At 45.2% G+C, this 20791-nt stretch overlaps 1 protein-coding gene across 1 annotated transcript; it reads left to right on the top strand.

Moving 5' to 3' along the window:
• The first annotated feature begins 1420 nt into the window (after positions 1–1420).
• Positions 1421–11536, top strand: CIRSR (corepressor of RBPJ and splicing regulator). The gene is made up of 10 exons (XM_032965706.2): positions 1421–1659; positions 2632–2726; positions 3854–3927; positions 5200–5207; positions 5564–5625; positions 5728–5776; positions 6410–6527; positions 7629–7735; positions 8615–8700; positions 9153–11536. The coding sequence occupies exons 1-10, from the start codon at positions 1588–1590 to the stop codon at positions 10216–10218; spliced, it is 1737 nt and encodes a 578-aa protein (XP_032821597.2). The 5' UTR covers positions 1421–1587; the 3' UTR covers positions 10219–11536.
• Positions 11537–20791: the final 9255 nt, after the last annotated feature.

Below are 20791 nucleotides of genomic sequence, written 5' to 3'. Positions count from 1 at the left end.
TAATGGTTACTCCGACTATACAATCCGCAAAGCTATCACTCAAACCATGAAGAAGAACCCTCTTGAGGAGCCTTTCAAAACCATCACTTTACCCTACATTGCTGGGATCACAAAAAAGATCTCCAAAATCTTAAATAAACACAAGATCCAGGTCCGTTTCAACACATTCCATAAAATCCGTGATCTGGTTCCATCTGTAAAAGATGTGATTCCGGACATACAATACCCTGGTGTCTACAAACTAAGTTGCCTCTGTGGTAGTAGTTACATTGGAGAAACCAAACGCCATGTCTCGGACCGCATTCGTGAACATAAAGCAGACCTTAAACACGGTAGGACCAACACCTCGGCCGTAGCAGATCATTGTTCTAATTCAGTAGGCTCACATGCCATTGACTTTTCCAAGACGGAGGTTCTTTGTAAGCCATCTGGCTTCCATGAGAGATTCGTTCATGAGGCTATCCACATATACAAGCACAGAGACAATTTCAACCGAGAAGATGGATTCTATCTTAGCAATCATTGGAAAGATTTGAGAAATAATTTCAGTTCTTGATTGATTGTTCACGCTTACAGTGGCTTTCAGACAGCATACATTATAAAAAATTTCGTCTCCCCCCTCCTCTTTTCAAAAAAAAATAGATGGACTAGTCCTGGGCAAACTGCCAATCGCTGCGCGTGACGCTAACGTTTTTTATAAATAAATAAATGTGCCGTTTTAAAAATAAATGTATGCAAACCGACACACCTGATGATGACCGTTTGAGTTATGGTCGAAACGTCGTGAGAATTTTTTATTGTTTTATATATATTTTGTTATTTTGTTGTTTCTCTTCAACGTGACTTTACCGAAAAAACTAAGAATATGAATTACTGCAGTCACGAAAGCTTTAAATCAAAATTTAAACGAAAACATTTATATTTTGATTTTTTAAAATTTAAACGAAAACATTTATATTTTGATTTAAAGCTTTCGTGACTGCAGTAATTCATATTCTTAGTTTTTTTTCTCTTCAACGTGACTTTACCGAAAAAACTAAGAATATAACATATTTATATTCAATCCACTTCGCCGCGTTATGTTTAAGTTAACCGCGTGGCGGTCACGCGCTGGATTAGAATTAAATGATTTTTATATTCATATTCTTAGCTCTTTCGGTAAAGTCACGTTGAAGGGAAACAATAGAATAATAAAATATATAAATCAATAAAAAATATTTTTTACTTAATCGTAAAAATAAAAAAACGCGTGGCGGCGGCGACGTGACGTCATCGTCTCGCGCGACGTGACGTCATCGTCTCGCGCGACGTGACGTCATCGTCTCGCGCGACGTGACGTCATCGTCTCGCGCGACGTGACGCCATCGTCTCGCGCGACGTGACGTCATCGTCTCGCGCGACGTGACGTCATCGTCTCGCGCGACGTTACGTCATCGTCTCGCGCGACGTGACGTCAGAGTCTCGCGCGACGGGTCAAAGTTGAAGGCTTCTCTCGCTTCTGGTTGCGATGTGTTGTTGATTTTTGTTGTTCGTCGTTTGTTTTTATCTCTCTCGCTCTCTATCCTCGGGCTAAATTACGTTTTCGCCATGGGGAAGTCGTTCGCTAACTTCATGTGTAAAAAGGATTTCCATCCTGCGTCGAAGGAAAACATCAAACGGGTGAGATGGAGAGGCGGCTCCCAGCGGCTAGGACAGGCCTGGAGCAGGCCTCGCCGCGCCAGCCTTGTACAATATGACGGCAACGATTGTAATTATCATTGTAATTACATTTAAAGACGCGGTTATACAACTGGGTATGTGTTATCATGTCAGTGTTTTCTTCACCTCCGTGTCGTGAAACGACGAGTCTATTCCGAGCTCTGGCATAGTGCGACCCTTCGGTGTTTGAGAAAGGTCCGTGGAAGCGGACACCACAGAGCTACCATTGGCATCTGCAAATGACTTTGTGGTGCACACGCAGGAGAGGGCAGCACTTCCCCACCCGCACTGTTACAGAGAGCAATGGTCATCGCATGAGAACCAGATATTTTAACCCCTGAAGAGTTGAAATTCAACCAAATGTAATGGCATGGTTTATTTGTGCAGTACTTTGGTGGCTGGACTCAGACAGTGAACTCACTACACTTAAGACCACGGTTTAATAACAGGCAGCTGCGTGGATTAAAACAATATCTCGGGTTTGCCAGTATCCTATATATACCCAGGTTGCTTCAAACATTTTTAACACTTATTATGAGACTATAATTAGGAATGGAAAAAATTACGGAAATACACTGTAACATGATAACAAATGTATGTTAATAGCTTCAAAAAGTCAAAGAGTCTCTACTTCTTCGCCATCATTGTCAATACGTGCCTGGAATCGTCTCCAGGTTCTCCAGAGCACATTTCTTGTATTATTGCAAATTCTCAGAAGTGTTAAAAAAAATTGAAGCACCCTGTTTAGTTTATATCCAACCAGATCTGAATTGGGTAAAGGCCAGATCCAGATTAAAAACAGGTATCGGTTTACCTAATTTAGTTAGATACAAAGGGGATTTGAAAAAGAGTTGTGTGTTGTGGTTGTGAATCCGCTGTTGGCCTAATGTATGAAAGGCTGGACCAGCGATTGATAGTTTGGTTTGTTTGTAGGTATGGATGGCAGAGCAAAAGGTCGCGTTCGAGAAGAAGAAACAAGACGAGCTGCTTACGCAATACACCAAAGAGCAGGAGATTTATAATAACCGGTGAATATTCCACCACTTCTAACATGTAGCAGCTGTTACACCCTCAGTACAGTGTTAAATTAATGTACTTAATGTAATGTTCACGTTCGTTATTTAGAATTCATATGTAGTTATTTTATTTTGGAGAATATTCTTTGCGAAGCAGTTTGAAAGTGACTTTTAGCCTCAGGATAATTTAAGAGTATTTTCTATGTGTGTACAAACCATGCACCAGGGGTGGGTGGATACACTCCAATGTACTCTTAAATACATTTAAATGATTTTTTCTCAAATTTTCTATTTTTCCCAGTTCGTCTTACAAGTGAGCTCTCATTAGACAAAATTGTGTAACTGTTAATGAGCAATGCACATTGCCTTGTCAGAACAGCCGAGACCATGTCAAGATAACGTCACAACTACTATCACAAAACTCGAGTCAGTTCATGTTGGCCTTTTTATTCAGAATATAAGCACACCTTTTATATGAAAGTAATTTTCATTGCATGTCAAACCTGAATGTTTATTTTCAGTGCTCAAATTTAATGTTTTTGCTTTGCAGTCATTGGTGAGACCATCATCTCATTAGCACATGAGAATAAAGTTTAGTCACGGTTGACTGAAACGTTGATTCAAAGCTAATGTCTCATCAGCGCTGGCTCTGTTCTGAAGGCATTGCCAACACTGCAGTTCAAGTGATAAAAGTTGATAAAAGCTTTTTCTCAGAGAATCAATACTTCAATAAAGCTATTTCTGAGGGTGCAAGTAAATTCACTAACATTCACCAATAGTACATTTTGTACTGTTAGTGAATGTGTGATTATGCATCCCCATGTGTAACCAACAAGTCCACCGAGTATAGGCAGCTCATCACACGTTTTACTGACCACTCATCAACCAATCAACTGTCACATGTACAGGTAGGGTATGGAATGCATGGAGACACAAAACAGACCTGGCGTCAGTTGCAATAGTAATTGTGTGAAGCGTAATGAATTAATTTATATTTATCATAATTTTAGTTTATCATATGTAACAGCAGGTTTGAGAAGGTATTTTTTTCTTAACAAATAAAACTGAACAAACAAATGAACACTTGCAGCAGGAGCGTCCACTGCAGGGTTGTGATGATGGTTTCCTGGGTTTTGCAGGTTACTCATGGGAGATGAACGTGTGAAGAATGGACTAAACTTCATGTATGAGGCACCACCAGGCACCTACAAAGGTAAGAAATGGTACTCCCTCGTGTTGAGTTAAAGATCCTATCTTAGAAGTTTACCCGTAGGCTGTCCTAGGCATTTTGGCAAACATTTGAGGCTTCAGTAGTAATAATAATAAATGTGCATAATAAAGGTTCTTTGGGTTAGATCGCGTTTATTTATAAATGTGTCGTAACCCTCCACCACCCGACACGGCCAATCAGCAAAAAAGTGTCACGTTCAACACACCGGTGGGCTGAAGTAGTGAATTATTTGTCTTTGTCAACGTGACACTTTTTTGCTGATTGGCCGTGTCGGGTGGTGGAGGGTTACGACACATTTATAAATAAACGCGATCTAACCCAAAGAACCTTTATTATGAATAATATTGGTCGCGAAAGCCTACGTGTTAAACTGAATAATAAATGTGAGAACCCATACGTTTATTAGAAAAAAGCTTTTGCATACAGTAATTCATTTTTTCTGTCCACAAATAACTCGATAACGCTTAAAGTTTTCCCATCGAATATGGTATTGATGAGTGAAATATCTAATCTCATCCCATGGCAAAGTTAATTGAAGCAATGCACCTCAAAATGTTCCTGGCACGGAAGAACCCAGCTTAAGTATCGAGAGACTCCAAAATGTTAACATTCAGTTGTTGCAAATTCAGTTATATTACAAAGTATATTAAAGATTAAAGAAGGTTTTTTTGTCACAGAATGGAAAAGATGTCTAGTTTTGGCTGAATGCCCTCATTCACTTGCTCTGTTTATTATTAAGTAGCATCTTTTGTGTTTATGTATTCAGCTAAACTAAGTTGTCAAGCTTGTTTATTGTTCGCATTTATATAACGCGATCCTGAAAGCCCTTTCGATTCATAAATAATAAACCACTACACGTATAAATCAACATAGCGAAATTATGATTTTATGAACTGCGGGTGTACAGATGCATCGTACTTGAAGCAGTGTTCTGGTGCAATAAAAATTGCACGGATATGACATTTCGCCATAAATATATGTCAGTTTGGTATTTTATTGCTTTAAATTACAAGGACGTTCAACATTCTAATTACACATTTTCCAAGGTGAGTTACATCATGCAAAATTGGCTGAGTTGAGCAGAGATAAAAAAAAACAAATATGTTTTTATGATGCTCCCATGCTAGGTCTTGCCTTGGTGGTTTTTGTAATTAGCTTGAATTTGATAAAGCCTTTATTTGCAATAAGTATTTTTCTATACAACAAACTAACATGTGTTTTGCACTTCTGTTTTTTTCTGGCATATCCCTGCAGAAGAGGAAGTAAGTGCTAGTTTCAAGCCTTCATTCACTTTTTTATATGATGTTGCATGTTTACATGTTGCTAAGTGTACTTCAGCTACGCTCCAAATACCCTTGTTTATGAATAGGACAGCAACACTTCCAAGTTATTCAATTTAACCCACCGTTCCATGGAAATATTTTTTCCAACTTAATTAGCCTGCATTGAGCTCTTGGCACTGTAGCAGGTGGGATTGTTTTTTTGTCATTGTATATGCTATTGCCACGGACAACTGAACGTTTATTTAAATGACTACATTATACCATATTCAATAACGTAAATGCTTTTGTTTTCCCTGTGCATGACCTCATGGTTCACATTTGTGTTTTCTCAACAGAAGGAGACGGGAGGAGAAAAGGAGTACAAGTTTGAGTGGCAGAAGGGGGCTCCGAGAGAAAAGTAAGCTTCCAGATGCTCGGTGAAAGTGTGCGATCTTTATGCAAATTGCATCCTGCATTCTGGTGTGGTGGCCTTTGGTGACCAGCTGTGTTTCTGTTGCAGGTACGCAAAGGACGATGACAATATTCGCGACCAGCCTTTCGGAATTCAGGTGATGGACAACTAATGCACACACATCGACAAAGATTCTCATGTAGCCCACAGAGATTGATGGGGCAAGTATTGTTAGGGAGCAGCAAGGAAGCCGGGTTTGGTGCATGAAGGGGGTATTGTGGCTTACACCAAGCTCGGACATCTTTTTCTCCCCAGTTCTGATGTTTTCACACTGTCCCAAGTTACTCATTTAAGGCTTTGTCAATGTAGGGGAGGCCTAAGACTAGTTTTAGTTATAATTTGCCACTGATTGTAGCCGTGAAGAGGAATAAAACCCAGGTCGCTGGGTTTACAGTGATGTGCGCTAACTGCTGCGAGCACACACGGGAAAATTCGCCTTTATTTATCTCCATCGGTTGTGGTGGAGCCAGCACAGACCCCCAATGGCAGTGGTTGCAGAGAGCAGTGCACCGCAGACACTAAACAGGGCTAAATTTCTGACTGAACAATTTCTGCATAATTTGCAGAGGGGAGTAGTTGGCACACAACTATTGACCACAGTGATAACAAAAAAATATATATTCGTGTGCCAGTTACAAAAATATTTTTCAAGTCACTGACCCAGACAAACCCGGCTGAACTTAAGCCCTGGCGTTAACGATGACCCCGTCATTGTGGATGCGGCGCGCAGGTGCGGAACGTTCGCTGCATCAAGTGCCACAAGTGGGGCCACGTGAATACGGACCGCGAGTGCCCTCTCTACGGCCTCTCCGGCATCAATGCCACATCCGCCACTACTGATGAGCCAGGTGCACACGAGTTTGCCTTTCTAGGTCACACCCCAGATCAATACGGCACCGGTAACTAAACCAGCATGGCACTATGAGACCTCCTTTGCCAGTAACAAGATATAGGAATAGGTTTTACCCTTTTTAACTGGCACAAAAAATGACACCTTTATTCAAGGCATCATGTTTGCAATAACCACAACACAAGCAGTCAAAATGCAAACAAAAAAGACAACTCTGATAATAATATGCACTGTCCTTGAATTTGATTGGTCCACACCTTTATTCAACCCCTAGGCAAACATGATGCCTTGAATAAAGGTGTCATTTTTTGTGCCAGTTAAAAGGGTAAGACCTATTGCTACAGGATGGCACTGATTGGCATATTTTAGTGATAAGGAAGTGAAGGCCAATTTCGACGAAAGCTAGTCTCATGGTGGAGACCTGTGCAGAAAAGGCAATAAAATGAACGGTAAAATAGTATTGGTCAGTGCAAGAAGACGAAAATATTGTGAGCAGATTTAGACGAATTCAGTGCAGATAACAAAATGTGAAAACCATGCAGTAATATAATTTGCAAGACGAACAGTAACATGAACAAATGAATTATGGGCCATAAGCAAGTTAGATATGTAATATTGACTGTTTCGGAAAGTAAGTGGGCTTTGGCAAAAGCACAGCATGAAAAGGGATGATGGATGCCGATTGAGACTAACGATGGACAGGCAGCCAACGGATGTGACACTGCTGAGAAGCTGTCCACTGTGGAGACAGCGTTGAGATCAGCTCATGTGCATCAGCTCGATGAATTGTTGCATTGCGTGACCATGACAGCTGGCAACGGCTAGGGGAGGCTTTCATGCGGTAGTATACAGATTGACGGCTGATGATAATGAATGTGCAAGACATTGGCCTGATACCAGTGAGTAGTACAGCACAACACCATTGCATCGCTGTGCTATGCCACAAACATTTAATACAGCTGAATTAATTCCGAAACAATTACCTGGGTGACTGTAGTTTGACTTTCTATATTGGAAGCAGAAAGCCTCATGATGGAGGCACACTGACGTGCTCCCCCTTCTAATGAGCTGGTGTCACGTTGGTTTGTGTCTCCCACAGAGCCGGCCATGCACCCATCTGACCTCATGGTGGAGATGAGGAGCAGCGGATTTGCGCTCAAGCAGTGTGTGCTGGGCAGGAAGGGTGATGCTGCAGACCCCTCACAGGTAACACCAGCACACAAGAGACCAAGATCCCCCATGTAGAACTCTTGTAGAGGCTTGTTAGCAAGCCTCTACAAATGCTTACACAGCGCATAAGAGGGTTGGGCTGGCCAGCAACAATCTTTTGTCTCCCCATTGCCAATATTCACACTGCACATTCATAGCTGAGTTGACTTAGGGGAAGTCCAGGACTGGTTCAAATAATCGTCACTGACATGGCTGGGAATGGAAATCTGGTCGCAGGGTTTGTGTGCAGTACACTAACCATGCAGTATGTTATTGCGGCATACACACGCACGCACATATGTTTCACCACATTGATGGCAAGTGCTGTTAGTGAGTGCCTGCTAAGGGTGATAAGGTACATGAGGGGGTAATGGGGCCAGAATTTCGCACTTTGGGGAAACTCTGTCTCCCCGGGGATGATGCTGACCACACCACTGCATCAGGTTTTCATTTTAAGCCAAATCAGCCTAGCCCAGGCTTAGTTCAGTTTGCAGTTGTCACTGATATGTTCGCTTCACCTCCAACCATTCATGACTTCATCTTTGTTTTTAGTGCAGTCTTCCTGTTTTAGGTGCACTATGCTTGTGTAGATTGTCACTTGTATTGTTTTTTGTTCATTACGCGCTATTTTTTCCAGCAGCTCTTGACGCATTATGTTCCGTTGTTGTTCCTCTGTCTGGTTCACTTTCATGTTGTTGTTCTGTACTGATGCACCTTGGATCTCTTTTGCACCTTAGCTGGCTAACTGGCTCAATGGAACTTTCCCCGTAACAAATTAACGTCGGTTGAAATTGGTCATGACCTGGGAGCGAACCCGGCTCGCCAGGAAACAACGGCACCACTTTCCACAAACAAAACGCGTTTTGTTGTTTGCAGCAATTGATCGAAAGTGAGGAGGATGAAGACCCAGAAGTGGAGTTTTTGAAGTCACTGACGACGAAGCAGAAACGCAAGCTGCTCAGGTCAGTGTCGCGATCACCACCCTCCTCACCCAGCAACACCATCAACGGTGACGCCTGTCTGTTTGTCTGCGATAGGGATGGGTTTTTTTTGTATTTATGATGTGTTTCACTACTAACGTCGTTCGTTCTGGTTGATAGGCACGTAACGTTGCAACAATGCATCAGAACTGATTATGTCACGCGTGATACATATGGTAAATTGCGCATGGATGTTAATTATTTTAGATTTTTATACAATACGTTGAATGCCATTTGGTTTTTTTTTCACCCTGCACCTACCAAATTGCTACATTTACCACAATAGCAAACAAAGAATTGATTCTTGAAATAAATGGTCACCGTTACAATTGAATGGCGAGTGGGGAGAATCGCCACGTGCCTCGCAGTGTAGTGCAAGTGCCGCTTGAGGTGTCGTCTTGTTTACGCGTGGTGTCTGTCCTTGCCTTTTGCAGGAAACTCGACCGCCTTGAAAAGAAAACAAAAAAGGATAAGAAGAGGAGGAAAAACAAGCAGAAGAAGAAGAGCAAGGGGAAGAAGAATAAACGCAGAGCAGAGTCGAGCTCCGACGACGCCGAGAGCTCAGACTCCCAGTCCGACACCAAAAAGAAGAGGTGCAAGCATCAGAAACATAAGAAAAGCAAGTTACCATCCAACGACGGCAGCAGCACCTCGTCGTCGTCGTCGTCGTCGTCGTCATCTTCAAGCTCCGGGTCGGAGAGTGACGCGGAAGAGGAGAGCGCTCGCAAGAAGCGGAAGGGAGAAGCGGAGTCACGAAGCGCGGAACCACCGCAAAGCGCGGACGGCAGGCGGAGCAACGGTGCGATGGAGCAACTTGCTGGGTCGTCGCGGCACGACCAGGGAGGCGCGAGCGGCAGTCGCTGGCCGGGGTTCCGGGAGCCTGGGGTGGGTGGCAGAAAATGGGGCGAAGGAGCGGGAAGCCATCGTAGGATTGAAGATGGGCGCAGGCACGGAGAAGGTGGCGGTGAGGAGAAAGAGGGGAGACACGTGGGCGAGGGGAGAGACAGAGGATACCGGAGGGATGGTAAAAGCAGGGGTGAGGATAGAGGGGGGAGAGTCAGGGGTGAGGATAGAGACGATAACAAAGGTGAGGATAGAGAGGGGAGAGACAGGGGTGAGGAGAGAGACAATAACAAAGGTGAGGATAGAGAGAGTAAATACAGGGGTGAGGATAGATGGGGGAGAAGCAGGGGTGAGGAGAGAGAGGATAAACAACACAGGGGTGAGGATAGAGAGGGGAGAGACAGGGGAGAGCAGAGAGAGCGGAAACACAGGGGTGAGGAGAGAGAGGGGAGAGATAGGGGTGAGCATAGAGAGAATAAAAACAGAGGTGAGGAGAGAGAGGATAAACACAGGGGTGAGTATAAACAGGGGAGAGACGGGAGAGAGCAGAGAGAGCGGAAATACAGGGGTGAGGAGAAAGAGGGGAGAGACATGGGAGAGCAGAGAGAGAATAACCACAAAGGTCAGGTTGGAGAGCGGAAGAGAAGCAGGGAGTGAGAGAGGAGGCGTGGGAGGAGCAAGCATGGTGCGAAGACAGCGGGGAGAGGCGGGCGATGTCGAGCTTCGGGGTGACACGACTGCGAGCTAGGATCGGTTTTGGGAGAGGAGGCCTTGTGTACGTCTGTACGTTGAACTTCTTTCGCACCGTACGTAACCAACCGTGCTAATCGGAGATGCGGGGTAAGGACAGCAAAACTGGTGGCGGCAAACACGAGCTGCAGGAGTCCGTGATAAGGCGACGCCAAGAAATGGTGACCGGAGCAAGGACGAGAACCGACAACAGCAATCAAATAATTGCTGGATTAACACACTTGGCGTTTATCTAATTAGTGACCTGTGTACCGCGTGGGTTGCCACGGTCGTGCTCGGAATATTTTCCACGTCCTGCTGGGTCATTCCGCTTGTAGTTTGGCATTAAGGCCGTCGTCTTGCTGCATGTCCTGGAAACTTCTTCAGGTCACATCCCTCCTGAGAGCGTTTTCTTGTCACAGGGGGTTTTCTCAAGTGGTTCCTCTCAATGTGTTCTTTCACAGCATCGGCTCCACAAATATGACCCGTCTTCACGTGCCAATCGCACGCGCATTAGATTGACAGGCAATATTGACCATTTGAAGCTGGGTTGTTGAGTAAGAAGGCAACAGTCAATTCCTGGCTGTAAATCTCCTTGTGTTATCCGTGGAGTGAATGGATTGTGCCCTTTCCTGCAATGTACTCTGTGTTGGTGCTTATTGGTTTGTATTCGTTTGTGTTGTGGGGACATGGAATGTTACCCCGTAGGAACATGCGGATCATGCAAAGTAGTGTAAAGTCTGAATTGGATGGAAGGAAGGTCATACATTATATGATGGCTTTACTGACAGCTCTGTTTATCCTAACGCAACCGTGGTTTTCTGTCTTTGTTTTAATTTCTATTAAAGTTGTACAGAAAGTTCATATTTGTACAGATTTAGCGAGTAATCTTTGTGTAAATGTACAACATTTTTGGGGAATTCATACCTCTAGTAGAACGTGAATTTAAATTGTACCTCTGCATATTATTTGGGTCTTTCGGTAAAGTCACGTAGATATGTTCAAAGAAAATAACAAAAAAAATACAAATTATTTTCTTTGAACCTATCTACGTGACTTTACCGAAAGACCCAAAGAATATGAATTCCTGCAGTCACGAAAGCTTTAAGTCAAGATTTGTACCTCTGCAACTAAAATGTGTAGTTGTGAATGGTCGTAGCGTATAGTACAGTAGTTTGTGGTCAGGACAATATCAAAGCACTATCTTTGTAAATAAAAACTTGTCCCCAGATCTCAACGAACGGTATACATTGCTGTTGCGTGCGTTTTCATGTCCTGGAATATCGCAATGGACCTTCATTGGTCTATTCCAGGGGTTTTTCAGCCTTGTTCCCGTGGGTCCTATTTGATCAGTCTTTATATATCGTTCTCTCGGGGTGCTCCAGGTTCTACAAGTACAGCCCTCTGTCAATCCACTGCTGGATGAAGGCTTCCCTATGCCGTGCAGGTCATGGGGGACGGGGGGGGGGTGACTATCGTTCATTGCGCTGGTCCGTGCAGGCGGGGAGCATAGAAGGAGTGTAACTGGACGCTACTGCGCTCCAAAAATATATTCTCGCAGCCTGTACCACCTGTTGTGCATGGTGGTCGCCGATTCAAGCCACTGCAATCTCGTTACCGTTTCGCTTCCAAATTCTGTCTCATTTGCTCAGACTGGGTTAATCACACTCCAAAATGCAACTTAAAAACCGTTATTTATCAAACAACATAACTTTGCTGGAAACGTATATGCTGTACGATTAATAGGCCTATCAACTCTTGATAGCCAAAAAGCCCTGGACATTACATGGGAACAATAATCACAAAAGTAGAAGAGGGGGAAGTGCTTGTGTACGCATTGTCTTGAGTGGTATTATTATGCACTTGATCAAAACGTGACTGTTTATCTCTCAAGAAAGCTTACAGGTTTCCAATGACAGCTACGTTAAAAAGAGGGCGATTGTATCTTACAATCTCCTTGAGATGCATGAAACAACGCTGCCTTTTTCGCAACTATCAAGAGTTGTATCTACAGGGGGACTGCGAGTTCGAAGGGACGAATCCACGTCGCAGAGTCGATTCTGACCAAACGGGTTCCTACGTTTCCCTTCTCTGCACGAGATCCAATCATTCAAATCGCCTATTGTTGGCCACGTACAGGTAAATATCAGTGATCGATGGGAAAGTAAATGGCGTGTTTTGCTACCTTGGGTATTTGCAGTCCACCCGTAGCTTGGAGCGTCGCGAGTTGGGGGTCTGTAGCCACGGAGTCGACACGAGCAGTGAAGTTTGTGGACTCTGAAACAAGCGTTTTACAACAGTGCGATTACACCACCCACGGCAAAAGTCGCTGCTTGGCAGCCTCCTTTTGTAAGACTCGGGCGCCCTTTGAAGATGCGGCAATGCAGCGATGCAGGTAATTTTTAGCATTTGGTAGCTCAAGCGGGTGAGTTGTGCGCATGCACTTTGATGTGTTCTGAACGAGAGTCGTGTTTCGGGCTGAACCCGCCTAGGCGAGACCCAGATCACGTTGCCTCTCATGATGAACATCATGACTAGGTGGTCTATGTGGTCGCTAAGGCCACTTGAAATGAAGTGTTTTGACCGACACCTCATTCGGTCGTTTCTCAATCCGCTTGTCCTGGTGAGGGTCGCGGCGGCAGCGTGTTGAGTCGGACGGTCCAGGACCTCCCTCTTCCTGGCCACAGACTCCAGCACTACGACACTATACACTACTGTAGACTATACACTACAAGACTACACTATACACTACACTACTACACTATACAACACTACACTGCTATAGACTGCAAACTACTATACAGTGAAGGAAAAAAGTATTTGATCCCCTGCTGATTTTGTATGTATGCCCACTGACAAAGAAATTATCAGTCTATAATTTTAATGGTAGGTTTATTTGAACAGTGAGAGAATAACAACAAGAAAATCCAGAAAAACGCATGTCAAAAATGTTATAAATTGATTTGCATTTTTAATGAGGGAAATAAGTATTTGACCCCCTCTCAATCAGAAAGATTTCTGGCTCCCAGGTGTCTTTTTATACAGGTAACGAGCTGAGATTAGGAGCACACTTAAAGGGAGTGCTCCTAATCTCAGCTTGTTACCGGTATAAAATACACCTGTCCACAGAATCAATCAGATTCCAAACTCTCCACCATGGCCAAGACCAAAGAGCTCTCCAAGGATGTCAGGGACAAGATTATAGACCTACACAAGGCTGGAATAGGCTACAAGACCATTACCAAGCAGCTTGGTGAGAAGGTGACAACAGTTGGTGCGATTATTCGCAAATGGATGAAACACAAAAGAACTGTCAATCTCCCTCGGCCTGGGGCTCCATGTAAGATCTCACCTCGTGGAGTTGCAATGATCATGAGAACGGTGAGGAATTAGCCCAGAACTACACGGGAAGATCTTGTCAATGATCTCAAGGCAGCTGAGACCATAGTCACCAAGAAAACAATTGGTAACACTACGCCGTGAGGGACTGAAATCCTGCAGCGCCCACAAGGTCCCCCTGCTCAAGAAAGCACATATACATGCCCGTCTGAAGTTTTCCAATGAACATCTGAATGATTCAGAGGACAACTGGGTGAAAATGTTGTGGTCAGTTGAGACCAAAATGGAGCTCTTTGGCGTCAAAGAGCTCCATTTTGCTGCCTATGACCCCAAGAACACCATCCCCACCGTCAAACATGGAGGTGGAAACATTATGCTTTGGGGGTGTTTTTCTGCTAAGGGGACATGACAACTTCACCGCATCAAAGGGACGATGGACGGGGCCATGCACCGTCAAATCTTGGGTGAGAACCTCCTTCCCTCAGCCAGGGCATTGAAAATGGGTCGTGGATGGGTATTCCAGCATGACAATGACCCAAAATACATGGCCAAGGCAACAAAGGAGTGGCTCAAGAAGAAGCACATTAAGGTCCTGGAGTGGCCTAACCAGTCTCCAGACCTTAATCAGATAGAAAATCTGTGGAGGGAGCTGAAGGTTCGAGTTGCCAAACGTCACCCTCGAAAACTTAATGACTTGAAGAAGATCTGCAAAGAGGAGTGGGACAAAATCCCTCCTGAGATGTGTACAAACTTGATGGCCAACTACAAGAAACGTCTGACCTCTGTGATTGCCAACAAGGGTTTTGCCACCAAGTACTAAGTCATGTTTTGCAGAGGGATCAAATACGTACTTCCCTCATTACAAATCAATTTACAACATTTTTGACATGCGTTTTTCTGGATTTTTTTGTTGTCATTCTGTCTCTCACTGTTCAAATAAACCTACCATTTAAATTCTAGACTGATCATTTATTTGTCAGTGGGCAAACGTACAAAATCAGCAGGGGATCAAATACTTTTTTCCCTCACTGTACAAGACTACACTATAGACTATACACACCTATACAAGACTACACTATACACTTCTACACTACACTACTACACTAGACTATACACTATTATACAAGACTACACTATACACTACTATAGACTATACACTACTATATAAGACTACCCTATACACTACTATAGACTATACACTACTATACAATACTACACTATACACTACTATACACTACTATAGACTATACACTACACTCTAGACTATACACTACTTTACCCGACTAAACTATACACTACACTATACACTACTATACACTACGCTGTAGACTATACACAACTAAACTATACACTACTATAGACGATACACTACTATACAAGACTACACTATACACGACTATAGACTATACACTACTATACAATACTACACTATACACTACTATAGACTATACACTACTATACAAGACTACACTATACACTACTATAGACTATACACTACTATACAATACTACACTATACACTACTATAGACTATACACTACTATAGACTATACACTACACTCTAGACTATACACTACTTTACACGACTAAACTATACACTACACTATACACTACTATACACTACGCTGTAGACTATACACAACTAAACTATACACTACACTATACACTACTATACACAGACTCTAACTTCTTCCTGGAGAATTTCCAGGCATTCCCAGACCAGCGGAGCGACAGAGTCCCACCAGCGTATACTGGGTCGGCCCCGGGGTCTCGCTCAAATATTTTACATTTGCCCGAAACGTCGATCGTATATATCGTATATACTGTATGTACTGTATGTTGTTCTTTTAAGGCAGTGTTTGTTGACGAGTGTTTTTTTTTTATTTAACTTCGGGGGCTATTCTGTTCTAGCGCGCTAGGAGGCGACACGAGCCCTGTACGTTGTGTTTACAACTAAATACTTAGCTGAATAACTCCGTTGTACGTCTCCACATACACATTCAATATTTGGTCCAGCAGCCTATTTGATTTCCAGACCAGTGTCATCAAGCGGCATTTGTTTAAGCAAGCGAACTCAAATATGCTCAAAATATCCCCCCCAATATATTGCTATCAAAACTATTTTAAAATAATCATTGCTATGCAATGTAAATAAAAACAACAATGTGCTAAACCTTGGCCACACTATCTTGACTTGTCTTCATATAACAATGCATAGATTTCTGTTTATATTATTGTGGTTATGGTTGTACTTTATTAATCCCTAATCTATGCCATTACATACAATGAAACAAGAAAATATAAAAAAGATAAACAGAGCAATGTAATACAATACACTATTAGACATTATTGTAAAAATAAATTTTAAAAAGTCCATCCCATGTGTTAGTGCATTTTTTCATATTTTAGGCAGGAAATTAGTTTTAAAATTTAGATTTTTTTCTGGGGGGGGACCCCCAGACCCCCTGGAAGATTTGGTCCCCCCCAATATTGACTCCATGGCTACGGCCTTGAATTATGTATGTGCATGCGACCCCGTTCATAGTTGTGGTACTATGGATTTTAAAATTGGCTCAGCTTTCCCACCATTATCTAGTCATCATCAGCGGTCATGATCTATCCACTGCTGGAGGAAGGCCTTCTCAAACCGTCGCCATCCCCCACGGGCCTGCGATAACAACCATCCAACTTAGCCTCCTGCAACTCGATCAACTCGCGTTGCAACCAACACGCACACAGGCACCGCTGATGCTCATAGGATGTTATTATCATCATCACTAGCCCACGGTGATTTGATAAAGATAAGTATTTGGACTCCAAAGCCTGAACTCATTTCTTTAGAACAGCTTTCTGTGTTCAGTGTTCAGTGTCCTCCTCCACGCGCACCTCTAATTAGCGTGGTTGGCTAGTACGGTGCGAAAGAAGTTCAACATTCACGCATACTTAAAACCAAAGAGAGGCGTGTGCGGTTGTCATTTCTGTTCGCTGTCATGTGACCAAATCACTCTGGGCAGTGGAAAACCAGTATCTGGGTCCAGGTCTGAGCCCCCACCCTAAGGTGTTGTTCTCGTCTCTAAACTTCAACAACAGAGGCAAAGTTGGGCCAGGCATTGTCTACAATATAATGGCCACTCCAACCAGCGGTCTTAATCTTAATAGGCGCTCGCTAACTGCACTTGTCCCGACACGTCTCGGGTGTTTTTTTTTGTTTTGTTCGATATTGACACGTGCAGTGAGTGAGTGAGTGTGAGTTTAGTTTGTATGGGACGTGAAGGTAATGATGGGAACGCGAGTTGAATTCCGTTTGTAAAGGGACCTGTGTGCGCGCGTTTGTGTGCTCGAAAGCGTGCTGCGGGTGTAATGCGTGCCGGCCCCCTAAGGTGCTACTCGCTAACAACACTTGCCCCAACAGTCTGTGAAGGCTACACGGGGCGCCTTCGTCTTTGTTCATGTGTGCGAGTGTCTGCGTGAGCGGGGAGCGGTGTCGCAGTGGTTAGCGCACTGCGCTGTGAACCCGGCGACCCGAGTCCCATTCCCGCTCATCGGTCAATGTCGGTGACGAATATCTGAACCAGCCCTGGACTTCCCCGAGATTAACTCAGCCTCAAATGAGTACCTGGTGTGGTTTGTAAACAGCGCCACTGGGGAGACAAAGGCGACCGGGTGTGGTGCTGGCCACCCACTTCCTCGTGTGCCTTGCAGTCCTTCATAGGTGCTCGCTTGCCCCAACAGTCTGTTTAGACTATACGTGGGATCTTTGTATTTGTGTATGTACGTGTGTATGTGTATGTAAGTGTGTATGTATGTACGGACGTGTGTCTGTATGTAAATGTGTCTATGCCTGTATGTAAGTGTGTCTGTATGCCTGTATGTACGTGTGTCTGTATGTCTGTATGTACGTGTGTCTGTACGTAAGTGTGTATGTACGTGTGTCTGTATGTAAGTGTGTATGTACGTGCGTCTGTATCTCTGCAGGAGCCACTGGGCAATTTGTTCTGCCCCATTCAGAGTGCGACCCTCACTGCAGCGGGGGGTCATTTTGCCTTTGACAAAGCGAGACATCGTCCCGCAGGGGAGATGGTACCCCCCCCCCACCGCCGTGTGTGTGTGTGTGACCCCGTGCGGAGTGAGTCTCGCGACAGTAAGTTGACAAAGGGCTGTGTACAACACACGGTGTGTGACCTCCACCAGGGTTTAATTTCTCACTCGATTTTTGTCGGTAAAAGGCTCCTAGACGAGCTTGGAGTAGTGATTATCGGCGTCAGGCACTTCCACTAAAGTTCATGGTACGCCTATGCATAATGATCATATAATGTGGCTATAATGCTATGAACATGATTATTTAAAATATGTATTAGATGCGTTGCCTCGCCGTTCTTGTCGTCAGTGTGTGCCGGACTTTTCCGGGTGATATTTAGCCTCCAACTACACCCATTCGTTGCCTTTATGAGGATAATCATTTGCAGCTTCTTGGTCAATCCACTACGGGATGAAGGCTTCACCACGCCGTATCGGTCATGGGGGTTGTTGGATCAATACTTCACCACGCTAGTCATTTCGGTTTTAGTAAAGCGGGCAGGACCAGCAACCAGTTCAGATTTAACTCTCCACTCACGTTACCCGGAGCCGGAAATCGAATTCCGATATTTGAAACAAATTTTGGCGGTTAGACCCTTGGGTGGATTGTTCCATCGCAGGATCGTGAGAGGTGACGGTGGCTTGGCGAGGCCTTCATCTAGCGGCGGATCGAGTATGGCTGATGAGGATGATGACGATGATGATGAGACCTTAGGCATAGCAAAGCAGCGGTGACGTTCAGTAACAGGGTCTGGCTTGTGGCGAGAAGAGTTCATTGAGGGTATCGTGGAGGCCGCTTGTGAATTCCTTTGAAAGAGACTAAAATACGACCCCTTAACCTCCACCCATCGCCTCTCAATCACCCCCCCCCCCTTCAAACTAAACAATTTCTATGAATGGGTGGAGCGGTGGTGCAGTGGTTAGCGCACAATGCGCCCGGCCACCCGAGTTCGATTCCCGCTCACGGCCACCAACATCAGCGACGAATGTCTTCAACCATTCCTCGGCCTCTCCTATGTCGACTCGGCCTCAAATGAGTACCCGGTGCGGTGTGTAGTAAGCATAGCCACTGGGGAGACAAAGGCGTTCGCGCGTAGTGCTTGCCACCACACTCCCGTGTGTGCCGTGCCGGCCTTCATAGATACTACTCGCTAGCAGCACTTGCCACAAAAGTTCGTTGTCTTGTTGTCGAAGACAATAGCTGACAGCAGTGCATGCCGTGATCGTGCAGGCGCGGCTGCATTGACAGCGGCAAGAGGGGGAATTGGAGCGGTGGCTGCCATGGGCTCCTCCGGCCCGACAGCCCCGGTGCAGTTGCACCGCCTGCGCACCGGGTAGCGTCGCCGCCGAGTGGAAGACGACGGAAAGAGATGGCGAGAGGCAAGGAGAGACGGAGGGGGGAGACACACGGGAAGGGAGAGGAAAAGAGAGGGGGAGGAAGAGATAGAGGCAAGGGGAGAGTGAGAGAGATGCACGTGGAGAGAGAGAGAAACAACAATAGATGCAGGGAGATATACAAGTGGAGAGGAAGACATAGATGCGGATGGAGAGAGATGCTGGGTTCAGAGAGATGTAGGGAAAGAATGGTGAGAGGCAATAAGACGGGGAGGGAGATGCACGGGGAGAGAGACAGGGGAGAGGCGTGGAGAGGGGCAGCGAGAGAGACACGGGGGGAGAGAGAGAGAGAGACGGGGAGAAACGGGGGTCTCTGTGAAAAGCATCTCTCTCTCTCCCTCTGTGTGGCAGGCAAGCCGGGGTCATTCAGCCTCGCTCCCGCCCACCGAGGCTCGAGAGACTCGGCTGAAAAGAGGCGACTTACATGAAGAAGAATGCGAATAAAGGCGAGGAGGAGGGTGGGGGGGAGATAAAACACGGCGATTGTTTCCCTTCAAGGGCCCTTCTGTGCGCGCGCGCATACACTTAGAGCAGTGTGCGGGGAAGCCGACCGAACCCAGAGCGTCACCACCTCTCCCCCCCCCACCAATCCGACCCCACCAATCTTTATGTACGAGTGCAACATTTATCTTATGGGGGGAGGAGGGGGAAAGCCTAAATATAAAGTAGTGTTTAGAATCCATCAGCCACTTGGGCGTCAACCACCCAGCGACGTCAGGCAGCAGCTGCCTGTGGGCAAGGCGACTCTGCACGGTTGGCTACGTACGGCGCGAAAGAAGTTCAACATACTTTGCATTCTGGGGCTCAGCAGCAGCAGCAGGTGATCCAGGCCAGCGGTGAGCGCGTTGCTCGATGAATCGGGGCTATGAACCTGCATTGGGATTCCTGGTCACGGCGAATGTGAGTGGCGAGTGATGCCTGAACCCGTCCTGCAGGGAGATCCCCGCTCATCCCCCTCCCTCCCTCCCTCCTCCCCATCATTCACAAACTCGCGCTTACCGGCGTGGTGAAGTATGGCCAAACATTCCCACATTAACCAACGCGGCGTGGGGAGGCCGTCGTGAAGCAATAGAGTGACCAGGATGGTTCACAAGTTGGAAGTGCGTCTTATAATCCGGTAGCATCACGTGCGCGTGCGTGACATTGTTTGCATAGCTTTATTGAGACAAGATCACGTGTTTGAGGTGCGTCTTACTTTCGGGTGCATTTCTTATAGTCCGCTTGATACGGTGTAAACAGTTGTATTAATATTATTAAATCGTATCTTGGTCCGTGTGGCTATGTTATATGCAAGCTTCTTCTAACAAGAGTCGAAATGAGCAATCGTTGACAAATGATGCGGTCCGCGTGGTAAGAGAGGAGACAGTCGGTGACAAAGGGAGCGCTTGACCGGTGATGCTGGTCCAGAGGTCGGGAACCAAAACAACAAGCAGATAGATGTTTTGTTCGAATTCGGTTTAAAAAAAAACTAAATATGTCAAGAGCCGAATTGCACTGTGGTGAATACACGACGGTGGTCCCTTAATAGATAACGTCACGAGGCAGCAGCGCTGGAAGAGTCGCAGGTTGGAGTCCACACGGATCCAAGCTCTGCCCAACAGCCTTCACCGGCGCCTCCTATTGCACTCCATGGGTTTATAATTATGAACGTCGTGACTGCATTCACCCACGGGCTGAACCTAAACACAACC

The sequence above is a fragment of the Petromyzon marinus genome, chromosome 34 (assembly GCF_048934315.1).
Source record: "Petromyzon marinus isolate PM22_M1 ecotype Great Lakes invasive population chromosome 34, UKy_Petmar_22M1.pri1.0, whole genome shotgun sequence".
In the NCBI taxonomy this organism is placed as follows: Eukaryota; Metazoa; Chordata; class Hyperoartia; order Petromyzontiformes; family Petromyzontidae; genus Petromyzon; species Petromyzon marinus.
Note: the sequence above shows the minus strand (reverse complement) of the source record. Positions and strands in the feature narration are given on the sequence as shown.

Excerpts from the sequence above, each read along its gene's own strand:
- CIRSR (XM_032965706.2), top strand. The coding sequence starts at position 1,588 with ATGGGGAAGTCGTTCGCTAACTTCATGTGTAAAAAGGATTTCCATCCT. Across the intron at positions 5,777-6,409 it reads ACCAGCCTTTCGGAATTCAG|GTGCGGAACGTTCGCTGCAT; the intron begins GTGATGGACAAC and ends TGCGGCGCGCAG. Across the intron at positions 7,736-8,614 it reads ATGCTGCAGACCCCTCACAG|CAATTGATCGAAAGTGAGGA; the intron begins GTAACACCAGCA and ends TGTTGTTTGCAG.